General features: G+C 36.6%; 1 protein-coding gene across 1 annotated transcript in view; it reads right to left on the bottom strand.

Moving 5' to 3' along the window:
• Positions 1 to 13,163, bottom strand: part of MIS18BP1 (MIS18 binding protein 1) — a 54,919-nt gene that overhangs the window by 25,856 nt on the left and 15,900 nt on the right. Inside the window, exons 6-8 of the mRNA XM_060142899.1 lie at positions 9,699 to 9,786; positions 7,507 to 7,664; positions 3,164 to 4,028 (exon numbers count right to left, since the gene is read on the bottom strand). Of these exons, the coding sequence (XP_059998882.1) occupies positions 3,164 to 4,028; positions 7,507 to 7,664; positions 9,699 to 9,786 (1,111 nt within the window). The remainder of the gene's footprint in view (positions 1 to 3,163; positions 4,029 to 7,506; positions 7,665 to 9,698; positions 9,787 to 13,163) is intronic.

The following is a 13,163-nucleotide window of genomic DNA, read 5'->3' as shown; positions in this document are numbered from 1 at the left end:
TACTCTAGTGAACACACAAATGATAACAAATAGGCTTATTGCTGATATGGAGAAAGTTTAGTGATTTGGATAGAAGATCAAACCAGTCACAAGATTCTTTTAAGCCAAAGTCTAATCTAGAGCAAGGTCCTAACTTTCTTTAATTCTACGAAGGGTGAGAAAGGTGAGGAAGCTTCAGATGAAAAGTCTGAAGCTAGCAGAGGTTGGCTCATGAGGTTTAATGAAAGAAGTGTCTCCATAAAAGTACAAAGTGAAGCAGCAAGTGCTAATGTAAAAGCTGCAGCAAGTTATCCAGAAGCTCTAGCTAAGATCATCAATGAAGGTGGCTACACTACACAACAGATTTTCAATGCAGACAAAACAGTCTTCTATTGGAAGAAGATGCCATCTATGACTTTTATAGCTAAGGAGGAAAAGTCAATGGCTGGCTTCAAATGACAGGCTGACTCTCTTGATACAGGCTCATGTAGCAGGGGACTTGAAGTTGAAGCCAATGCTTATTTACCATTCTGAAAACTCTAGGGTCCTTAGGTAGATTATGCTAAATCTCCTCTACCTGTGCTCTATAAATGGAACAAAGCCTGGAGGTCAGCACATCTATTTACAACAAGGTTTACTGAATCATTTTAAGACCACTGTGTAGAGCTACTGTTCAGAAAGAAAGATTCTTTTCAAAATATTACTGCTCATTTACAGTGTACCTGGTCACCCAAAAGCTCTGATGGAGATGTACAAGATTTATGTTGTTTTCAGCCTGCTAACATAACATCCATTCTGCAGCTTATGAATCAAGGAGTAATTTTGAATTTCAAGTCTTATTATTTAAGAAATATATTTCCTAAGGCTAGAGCTGCCACAGATAGTGATTCCTCTGATGGATCAAAGTAAATTGAAAACCTTCTGGAAAGGATTCACCATTAAAATGCCATTAAGAATATTCGTGATTCATGGGAAGAGGTCTATTAAAATATCAACATTCACAGGAGTTTGGAAGAAGTTGATTCCAACCCTCATGAATGACTTGGAGGAGTTAAAGACTTCAGTGGAAGAAGTCACTGCAGATGTAGTGGAAATAGCGAGAACTAGAATTAGAAGTGGAGCCTAAAGATGTGGCTGAATTGCTACAATCTCATGATAAAACTTGAACTTATGAGGAACTGCTTCTTATGGATGAGCAAAGAAAGTGATTTCATGAGATGAAATCTACTCCTGGTGAAGATGCTGTGAAGACTGTTGAAATGACAACAAAGGATTTAGAATATTACATAAACTTAGTTGATAAAGCAGCAGCAGGGTTTGAGAGGACTGACTCCAATTTTGAAAGAAGTTCTACTGTGGGTAAAATGCTATCAATATCAAGGCAAGACCCTCCAACAGCAAAAGGATTACAACTTGCTGAGGACTCAAATGATTAGCATTTTTAAGCAATAAATTATTTTTTTTAACTAAGGTATATACACTGGTGTTTTTGACATAATGCTATTGCACACTTAAGAGACTACAGTAGAGTGTAAACATAATTTTCATATGCACCAGGAAACCAAAAAATTAATGTGACTTTCTTTGTTGAGATATTCACCTTCTTCCAGTAGTCCAGAATTGAACCCACAATATTGCCTAAGTATAGCTGGTAGCTTCTTAATTTTTAAAAAAATTAGATTTAAAAAATTAGATTAAAAATCAATAATAATAGAGAGTTTAAACCTAGTTGACTAGAAAAATTACATATTCAGAAACAGGAATGTCAGGCAAAGTGGACAGGCAGGGGAAAATAAGTTTGGTTTTTGACATATTAAGTTAGCTGTAGGTGAGATTTATGTAGAGATGTCCAGCAGGGAAAGGGAAATACAAACCTAAGTACAAGAATTCAAGACCAGAGACACAGATTTGGAAGTCCCTTTGCAAAAAGGAAAAGTAGAACTTCGGAATGAAAAGATTACTGAGGAATACACTACTGCTAGAAAGCAAACAGCCAAAACCAAGAAGTCTGAAGAATAAGAAAATCTTCTCTGCCTGAAAATAAGATAGAGAAGGAAAATTTAGGAAATCGAGAAAGGAAGAGTACAGTGGCACAAAGATGCCTTAGGAAGAGAAGGTAGATTTGAAAATGACTTCCAAATGTTATAAAGTTGGGGGTACACAAGAGAATGGAACACTGAACGTGGCGTGTTTCTATGTTATCCTTCCCTCTTTTATCAATCATATCTTCCTTTCTTTCTACTAGATCATTTCCAAGAACATACCATTACACCCTGGCATGAGTCACCTTACAAACAAGCAAGCAAGCAACTAAACATACATGTTCCCTTATCTTCACACTGTCTTCTATGACTATGCATTCTTCTGTTCCCTATCATTGCCAAATTTCTTGTGTCATCCATCTAGGTTGTCTTTACTGTCTCATTCACTCTTCATCTCTCAACTATGATCTGGCTTCCAATACTAACTACCACACTACTGAAACTGCTTTTCAAGTCTATGTAGCTAAATCCAATTCTCATCATACCTGATTTATCAAGCAGCACTAATTAAGAAACCTTGGACAAATCACTGAATTTTTGAGACTAATTTCTCTTCTATAAATGAGGGGGAAAAGACTGTACTAAATAATCTACAAATTTGGATTCAAATTTAGGGTTTTATAATAGTAAATTTACTTATAAAATATTCCTTAAAATGTGAAGCTAAGTGAGAGAGCTGCATTTGTCTGTGTTGAAATGGTTTACCCCTGCTTTACTGAGGTATAATTGACAAAAAAACCTGTATATATTTAAAGTGTACATGTGATCATTTGACATACATATACATTGTGAAATGATTACCACAATCAAATTAATGAACACATCTGTCCCCTCACAGTTACCCTTTTTTAGGGGGGAGGGGGAGGGAACTCTCTTGAAATATTAAATGGGAATGAAAAGAAAAGAGGGTCACTCACTTTCCTCACATGCAGGCTATACATGGCCACAAAGAACCTATTTAGAAGTTATCTGTACTCTCCCTCTACTCCCTATATAAATTTTAATTTCTCTCCATGTGTTTTTGGATGACATCTTCCATATTACAAATAGAAGTCATTAAATCAGCCCGTTATTGGAGTTTTTATGTTGTAAACTGTTTTGTGGCCCCTCTAGATATTTCAGAGTCAAATCTGACTACTTACCAATGAAGTTTCTGTAATTCTTTCTTATTCCATTCCTCATCCTGAATTAAACCAGGTAAACATGCTAAGGAATACCTGTTTGTCTTGCCAGATCCCATTGTCTCAATAACTGGAAGCTCAGTGCTAATATCAGATTTCTGAAGATTTTCTTTAGCAGAACATCTAGCTTTCTTTTGTTTCATATGAAGTTCATTTTCACTCTCTTCAGTTTCAGATTCAGACATCACTGGGATTGTCCTTGTTTTTCTTGTGCTTTTTCTCAAGTGAACCACGATTTCTTTGGTATTTCTTGCTCTGGTTTTCTTAACAACCCCAGCTTTCCTTCTAAATTCCTTTCCTTTTTCACTCTCTTCATTAGATAAATCTGATGAGGACTGATGCTTGTAAAATGACACAGTTACTTGATTTTCAGTTTTCTTCAATTTTGATAACCTTGTATTTTTCTTAAAGTCAGAGGTGACTGTTTGTTCCTTTTTAGGACTAGGTATTTTTATTTTCTGGTTGACAGTGAGTAAATCACATTCACTACAACCTTCCTTGTTTTTACTTTTATGACCCACACTATACTCAAATGTACTTTCTAAAGTCTTTGTGGGTTTGCTGATTGGACTTGTAGGTTCACATAAGTTTGATTTACTTTCTTTTTGATGCTTTCGCACTGCAAAATCTGTTACTGCTTTAATGGTGCCAAAGGACAGATTATAATTCATGCATTTTTGCTCTATAACTTTTTTAGATTTGAGTGGTGTTACTAAAATATAAGGTTTCTTCTGATTAACAGCCATATATTTTCTTTCTTCATCTGAGAAAAACTGTTCCCTTGATGTCAGAATATCAACGAATACTTTGGATTCTTCAGTTCTCTCTTTAATTTCATAAGACAAAACCAAAGATCAAAATTTCAAATTAGCTACAAACAAAATATAGAAAAAATATTTCCCAAATAAAATATACTGTTTCTTTCCCCACAAACTCCATTTTAAACACTATCGCCAAATTAATCTTCCTGAAGCACTGGTCTGTTCAGTTCACTGCCCCTTCAATTGTAAACATATACTAATTTTTATACCAATCTGTCCATGACGTCTCACAGTCTACTTAGTGTACACAGTTCCTCCGCCTGGTCTTCAATATAGCTCTAATCACTCACTGTACCCAAATCTGAATGATATTCTATGTCTGTTAATCCACTGCTTCTCAACTTTCATTAATGTCATTCACTCTACTTAGAAAGTTTCCTTCACTTACCACCTGCTTCAATTCTGTTCTATAACCTTCTTTATTTCTGTTTTCTAACCCACCTAACCACAAACTTTGTCTTGATTCCCTCAACTGAATGAAAGCTCTCCTTCAGATTTCCAGAATACTTTCAAATAATATCATGTTTGACAATGTGCCCTGCATTATAATTAACATACTTTTCTTATCTTTCAACTGAAAAAAATTCTTAATGGTAAGAATTTCGTCTTCATTTTTGATTTTTTTTTGCTGGAGTTAGTACAGTCTTTCACATACATAGGAGATGCTAAATATTTGTTAAATTTGGAAGTAAAATATTAAGAAGACATAAGGAAAACCACTAGGGTTGCTAAAACCTTACTAGGTATGTAATATATGGAACAGAAGCTATCCTGGTTTAGGAGAGTTAGGAAAACATGGAACTCCATCTGCATGGCCCCATATGCAACCCCAGCGGTGGTCACAGAGGTACATTTTTGCTGAATCCCCCAAAACTCCATGAAGCATCATGGACTAACAACCAAAGCAGAAGTTGGGAATCTTTATTATACTGTGTCACTGGTTAAAGAAAGCAAATTAAAATGAGAGAAACTCTCCAATTTGAAACTTAGGAAACCAGAAGCCAAACTAATTTTAACTTTAAATTATACAATTATATACAAATTGTAAATCATCACACCAATCATCATAGTGAAGTACTCCAACAACCTACACATATTATGTGCCATTTTACAAGATGAATGACAAAATGAAAGACTGATGGGTAATACTGAATGCTGGGGAAAAAAGAAGCCTCTAAATTATAGTTCATGGAGAAGTGGCACTAGACAAAAGTAATCAGGAAAGTTTCTACATGATTTCTCAATGGAATCATGTATCTTCATATTATGAAGGAAGAGTTTTCTTCTAATTCCTCATATAAACATGATTCAAATGTTCAATTGGAAATGTGAAAATTTTGAACTTTCTAATTTTGAACAAAACCTTTTTATTCTGAATATTTTTATTCATTTTATTAAATAATTTGAATAAAGATTCAGACCATTCTGGATACTTCAACCTAAGCTGTATGAAGTTAATAGTGTTAGTATTGTTTCCTCTCTACTTCTTTAAGCACTTATAAATGTTCCTCACTTTCATTTCTTTTCACCTAGAAGAAATAAGATAGGAAAAAGTGCTATTAAGCTGATGGATTTAACTCAATATGAAATTTTAAACTTGCTAATGTGTAGAGAAAAGGTTCTTTAAATTCTGGTAGGCAGGATTTCAATGAAATTACTCTGAAAATCCACACTTACACAAAACTAAATTATGGTATTAAGTTCATAGAAGTCTGTACTTGAAGATGCACAATGGATGGTACTCCTTGCTCTTGAGATTATTACAGTATGGTGAGGAAGGCTGATATTATAATCATTTACAATATACTGTTAAGTATAATAACAGAGATATATAAAGTACTTTAAGAGCAATACTATAATATATAGATTACAGAACTAAATATACAAAACATTAGGTAAATCATTAAAATACACACACGCAATTATATCATCTTAAATTATCATTGGTTGGCACCTTTGCATAACCTCAGTTGTTTAATGTAAGATGTGTTTTTTTTTATATTTCAGTGGTTTTCTCATGGAAAGTGTAATGATAATGATAATACAAACAATAACAGCATCAAATACCACCACTCAAAATAATGTATGTGACAAGAAGACACTCACTGTCTTAATAGTTTCACAAAACAATGATCTAATGAATCACACTGGAAAAATGATACATCCAAAACAGAATACAGTAATATCTTCCCCTAAACTGAGCTTCTCAGGGAAAAGCATCTCATTTTATTCATCTCTAAGTTCCTAACAGCTAACATAGATCAAAGTTCATGGAAGATGCTTTAAAAATGTTCGTTGAATGATTTTCCTTTGGACACAGCTGGCATGTAAATTATCAAACTTTAGTCTTTTACATTTGTATTCTCAAATACTTTACCAATAATACTCACAATTTGACTCAAATTCCTGAAAAACAGTACTATAAGTGAAAGGAAGGAGTGGGGGTAGGGAGATGATAAGACCTAAGACTAAAGAAGACTAATAAATAATTCAAAGTTAGATATACTTTTAGGGATCTTTTAAATTTCAGAGTAAAAAAGTACATAGCAGGTGCTGTAGCCCCAGGACTCCAGAATACTGAAGAGGTCTAGCAAAGATAACAAGCAGTATGCCTAATTCGCGAGAAACAGGATGACTTTTGATAAAATGAAGGATTGAGAAGGAACTGGATCAACAGTTAAGGAGTGAATTTTTGCTAGCTGTATGAAGCAGTCATCCACATATTTATTCCTTTCTCTGTATTACAAAGGATGAGCATAGTTTCAATGGGGGTGGGGGAGAGGAAATAGGGTATGGTGGGGTGGGGAGTGCCATACAGGTACATTTATATCCAGTATGGTGCTATGTTTCTGGCAGAAGCAGTCCTGAACTCTTGAAGTTCTGTAAAACTCTTCATTGTAAGATCAAGGTAGAATTGGCATAAATTTATACAACAGAGTCTAGGAATTTTACTCATTATATTATCTAGAAAGGACTATAAATACTTTTTTCAGGGGTTGGGTGGATGTGAGGCAGATTATAGTTTTGGTAGAGTTGACACAGAACAGTTCTGCCAGCTACCTTCATAGCAACGGTCATTCAAAAAGACATGCCATTACCTCCATGAAAGCAAACTGGTTTTGTCTATTAACAGGAATAATAGTTAGTACAAAAATATAGGTATCTGTAATATAGGTCTGAGGTAAGCTGGCAGCCTAAATACCTTGCGTCTAGAAAACTGAAAGAACAATCATTTTTCATTGTTATGTTGATCAGTGTTCTTGGTATTCTAATTAAAAGGTATAATTTAATGAAGTAAGCTGAATGCTGACTACAGGCAGTCTACATTGCAGTTTCTCCTCTTAAGCAGTGAAAAAAACCCAGGAATTTTAGGGCAGTATAAGTCAAGAACTCAATACTAAATTCACTGTAAACAATTAAACAATGTGGAGCTCAGGTAAAAATTTACCACTATACCAACAGAAAAGAAAAGAGCAAACATACCCAAATGATCACAATCAAGGTCACAAGTGGCAGTGGCTCTTTGGAGGACTTCTGTTTTTTTTTCCCCTGCATCATTTTTCATTGATTTTCGAATGTCAGGAACACCTCTTTCAGTTTTCTGTTTTTGTCTGGCCTTTCCTCCTTTCTTTTCACAAGACCTAAAAACAAGTATAGTATTTTTCCTCTAATATTGGTTCTCAAAAAACAAAAACAAAAAACGAAACCCATAAATAATAAATGAAAGTCCCTCAGATAAAGCTTTTTTCCCCAGCATATTACCTTTAATCTTACATTATTTAAGCTTTCATGGCTTCTACCCTTTTCCTCCCACAAACAACTTAAGTATAACATCTTAATGACCTCTTAAGTTCTTCTTATCTATGCTCTTGTATTTCCCACTTAAGCTGATATTATACGAAAATTACAGGACAAATTCTGCCAGTTGTCTGTTCTTGTAAAGTTTATTGAAACACAGCCACATTCACTCTTTTTTTTTTTTACATCTTTATTGGAGTATAATTGCTTTACAATGGTGTCTTAGTTTCTGCTTTATAACAAAGTGAATCAGTTATACATATACATATGTTCCCATATCTCTTCCCTCTTGCGTCTCCCTCCCTCCCACCCTCCCTATCCCACCCCTCTAGGTGGTCACAAAGCACCAAGCTGATCTCCCTGTGCTATGTGGCTGCTTCCCACTAGCTATCTATTTTACGTTTGGTAGTGTATATATGTCCATGCCTCTCTCTTGCTTTTCAGTACTATCTATGTTGCTTTTTCACTACAAAGGCAGAGTCGAGTAGCTGTGATAGAGGCAACATACCCATGAAAATACTATCTGCCCCTTTACAGAAAAAAATTGCCAGCCCCAGTTATACCTTATTACATTGTGACATGATTAGTCAACTTACACAACCTATCCCCTATGAGTTTTTAAGGGCAAGAATTAATCAAATTCAGACTTCCCTCGTGGTCCAATGGTTAAGAATCCACCTGCCAAGGCAAGGGACACAGGTTCAATCCCTGGTCTGGGAAGCTCCCACATGCCGCAGAGCAACTAAGTCCGTGCACCACAACTACTGAGCCCACAAGCTGCAACTACTGAGCCTGCGGGCCACAACTACTGAAGCCTGTGCACTCTAGGGCCCGCATGCCGCAACTACTGAGGCTGCATGCTGCAACTACTGAAGCCCATGTGCCTAGAGCCCATGATCCGCAACTAGAGAAGCCACCACAATGAGAAACCCACGCACCTTAACGAAGAGTAGCCCCCGCTCCCTGCAACTAGAGAAAGCCCGCGCGCAGCGACGAAAACCCAGCGCAGCCAAAAATTAAAAAAAAAAAGAGTACAAAGAAAACAAACAAACCAAGATTCAAAAAAAAAAAAAGTAATCAAATTCTTTGTTTTCCCAAGGCTGATACAGTGTCTGCTAAGCAAATGACACTTGGTAACTACTGAGGGAATGAATGAATTAAAAAAGGACCAGGGCTTCCCTGGTGGCGCAGTGGTTGACAGTCCGCCTGCCGATGCAGAGGACACGGGTTCATGTCCCAGTCCGGGAAGATCCCACATGCCGCGGAGCGGCTGGGTCCGTGAGCCATGGCCGCTGAGCCTGCGCATCCGGTGCCTGGAGCCTGTGCTCCGCAATGGGAGAGGCCACAACAGTGAGAGGCCCGCGTACTGCAAAAAAAAAAAAAAAAAAAAAAAGACCAGACTTCCCTGGAGGTCCAGTGGTTATGACTCCACGCTCCAATGCAGGGTACATGGGTTTGACCCCTGGTCAGGGAACTAAGATCCCACACGCCATGTGGCGTGGCCAAATAAAATAAAATTATTAAAAAAAAAAAAAGATCAAGAACTTCAGACTCATGTTTAACAGCTAAATTCCTCTTAAAGGGTAAGTGATTGTGGATGACTCCTTGAAATACATCAAAGGTTTTATTTTCCTTTTAGATTTATTCCATATTACAGAAGTTCTAGTAACGTGTTACTGCCTTCTCAAAGTCTGTGATCAAAGACAGCTTCAAAACTGGCATTTCCAAAAATACAAATTAAAACCACTTTACATTGGTTACATGAGTATATACATTTGTAAAAAGCTCATCAAATTTTATTCCTAAAAGATACAGTTTATCAAATGTAAATTATACGTTAATAAAGTTGTTTTTTAAAAAGTTAGAAGGTACTTTACCTTAACTGTTCTAAAAAATTATCAATGTACTCTTTCCATTTTTCTGGAAATCCAAACATAAATTTCCTTATGAGATAATTTGGGTAACCTATTTAATGATAAACAAACAAAAATTACCTGAAAGTCTAGATATTAAAGTGAAGTCATTAATTCATTAAATAATTTAAAAATATATACTTATTGCTTACTATGTGCCAGGCACTGTCATAGATACTGAGGATTCAGCAGTTAACAAAACAAACAAAAATCCCTACCTTCATGAAAACTGGCTTCTAAACAGAAAGCAAACCAATAAGTAAAACATCTCGTTTGTTAGATGGTCATCGATGCTATGGAGAAAATTACGCAGTTAAGGGGAATAGGGATACCATTGTGTTCATTTTAAAGGAGGAGAAAGGGGGCAGGCAGCTTTTCAAAAAAGGACAGAGACATTCTCACAGAAATAGCATCATTTGAGTAAAGCCCTAGGACACGAAGGAGTGAGCAATGTGGCAATATAGGGTTAAAGCAGTGGAAGCAGAGGGAACAAAGTGAAAGGGTATGAAGCAAGAGTGTGCCCGGCCTGTTTGTAGAATGACAAAGAAATCAGTGTAGTTTAAGTGGAGTGAGGAGAGGCTACTCAGATAGGTAACAGAGGTAGTTGGGGGAGATTATAAAGCCTTGGGGTCATTTTATAAACCGAGTGTTTTACTTTGGGTGAGATGGGAAGCTATAGAAAAATTCTGAGTGGAGGAGTCACAGAATTTGACTTACTTTAACAGGACTGAATTAGCTGCTATTTTGAGAACAATCTGTGGAAGTACATAGGGAGAAACAATGACACCAGTTAGGAGGTTACAGCAATGATTCAGACAAAAGATGAGGAAAGTCCACACCACAGCGGTGCAGCAGAGGCCTGGGTTCTGGATATATCATGGAGATAATGCCAGTAGGATGTACTGACGTACGAGATATGAGTGTGAGAGAAACTGAGGAAACTGGCTAGCCACTGGAACCATGGAAAGAGAGGAAGACTGTAGGCTATATAGATTTAAGGGAGAAGACCACGTTTTAGACATATTAACTCTGAGACACCTGTAGACATCCTAGTGGAGATGTCAAATAAGCAGGCAGAAAATGAGTTGAGTGGCTCAGGGACTATTCTTCGTTACAGATAAAATTTGGCATTTGTCAAAATATGAATGAGATTTAAGCCTAAAAGAAATCAGCACAGCACTGAGTACAGAAAGAGCTGTAGTCTATCCCATCATTCAGAGGCAAAGAAGAAAGAAAAATAAGCAAAGAAACTAAGAAGGAACAGGGAATGAGGCAGTATGAAAATATGGTATTCCAGAAGCCAAGTAAAGAAAGTCAAGAAGGTAGGTGTGATTAACTGTGTCAAGTGTACACTGGATTTAGCAATGTGGGGGCCACCAGTGACTTTGATAAAGGCTGTTTTGGTGAAGAATTGAGGATTAATGCGTGATTAAAGAGAATTCAAGAAAAAATGAGAAAGAATTCAAGAGGAATTAGATCTAAGTATAACAAATCGTCTGAGCTGTTTTGCTGTAAATGAGAGCAACAGTGGCTGAAAGAAGTGTGGTTAAAAGAGGGCCCCCCTCCCAGTTTTATTGAGAAATAATTGACATACATTACAGTATAAACTTAAGGTGTACAGTATGACGGTTTGATTTACACATATTGTCAAATGATTACAATATGTTTAGTTAACATCTAGCATCTCATATAGATACAATAAAAAGAAAAAAGCAATTTTAAAATTTATAAATGTTATGAGATGAAGATTTAGCATCTGCACCTCTCCTTCCTCACCCTCTCCCCACATTTTTACAATAATTTTAATTATATCGAAGATTGTTTGCACCATTTTAACAATGTGAATATTGTTCACTGCAGAACCTATTAGAATACTGTGATTATATGTCCTTTCCCCATGCTGTACATTTCATCACTGTGACTCATTTTGTAACTGGAAGTTTGTATCTTTTAACCTCCCTTACCTATTTCACTCATTCCCTGACCTCCCTCCCTTTTGGCAAGCATCTGTTCTCTTTATGAGTCGGTTTCTGTTTGTTCATTTATTTTTTAGATTACACATACAAGTGAAATCATATGTTATTTGTTTTTCTCTGATTTATTTCACTTAAAATTTATTACCTTCTAGGTCCAGCCATGTTGTCACAATAGCAAGATTTCATTCTTTTTTATGGCTGAACAATATTCTTTTGTGTGTGTATATATATATATGTACCCATCTTTTTTTATTTTAATGTATTTATTTTATTTATTTATTTTTGGCTGCGTTGGGTCTTCATTGCTGCACACGGGTTTTCTCTAGTTGCAGCGAGCAGGGGCTACTCTTTGTTGTGGCAGGTGGGCTTTTCATTGCAGTGGCTTCTCTTGTTGCAGAGCATGGGCTCTAGGCACGTGGGCTTCAGTAGCTGTGGCATGTGGGCTCAGTAGTTGTGGCCTCACAGGCTCTAGAGCGTAGGTTCAGTAGTTGTGGTGCACGGGCTTAGTTGCTCCGCAGCATGTGGGATCTTCCCGGACCAGGGCTCGAACCTGTGTCCCCTGCACTGGCAGGCAGATTCTTTGCCACTGCGCCACCAGGGAAGTCCCACCACATCTTCTTTATCCACTCATCCATCTATGGACACTTAAGCTGTTTCTGTATCTTGGCTATTGTAAATAATGCTGCAATGAACATAGGGGTGCATTTGTCTTTTCAACTAGCGCTTTTGTTTTCTTTGGAAAAATACCCAGAACTGGATTGCTGGATCAGATGGTAGTTATACTTTTAATTTTTTGAGGAACTCCCATACTGTTTTTCCTAGTGGCTGTAAGGAATTTACTTTCCCACCAACACTGCATAAGGGTTCCCTTTTCTCCACATCCTCACCAACGCATGTTATTTCTTGTCTTTTGGATAATAGCCATTCTCACAGGCATGAGGTGATATCGCATTATGGTTTTGATTAGCATTTCCCTGATGATTAGTGATGTTAAGCATCTTTTCATATCTGTTGGCCGTCTGTATGTCTTTTTTGGGAAAAGGGTTGTTTCTTCTTGTGATATTGAGCTGTATGAGTTCTTTGTATATTTTGGGTATTAATCCCTTATCAGTAATATAGTTCGCAAATATCTCCTCCTATTCAGTAGGTTGCCTTATTTTGTTGACAGTTTCTTTTGCTGTACAGAAGTTTTTTAGTTTGAGATAGTCCCATCTGTTTATTTTTTGCTTTTGTTGCCCTTGCCTGAGGAGACAGATCCAGAAAAATACTAAGGCATATGTCAACGAGTTTACTGCCTGTGTTTTCTTCTAGGAGTTTTATGGTTTCAGGTCTTACATTTAAGTCTTTAATCCATTTTGGGTTTATTTTTGTACATGGTATGAGAAAGTAGTCTAGTTTGATTCATTTGCATGTAGATATCCAGTTTTCCCAGCATCATTTATTGAAGAGGCTG

This window comes from Lagenorhynchus albirostris, chromosome 1 (genome assembly GCF_949774975.1).
Source record: "Lagenorhynchus albirostris chromosome 1, mLagAlb1.1, whole genome shotgun sequence".
NCBI classification, from domain to species: Eukaryota; Metazoa; Chordata; class Mammalia; order Artiodactyla; family Delphinidae; genus Lagenorhynchus; species Lagenorhynchus albirostris.
This window is presented reverse-complemented; position numbering and strand designations above follow the sequence as displayed.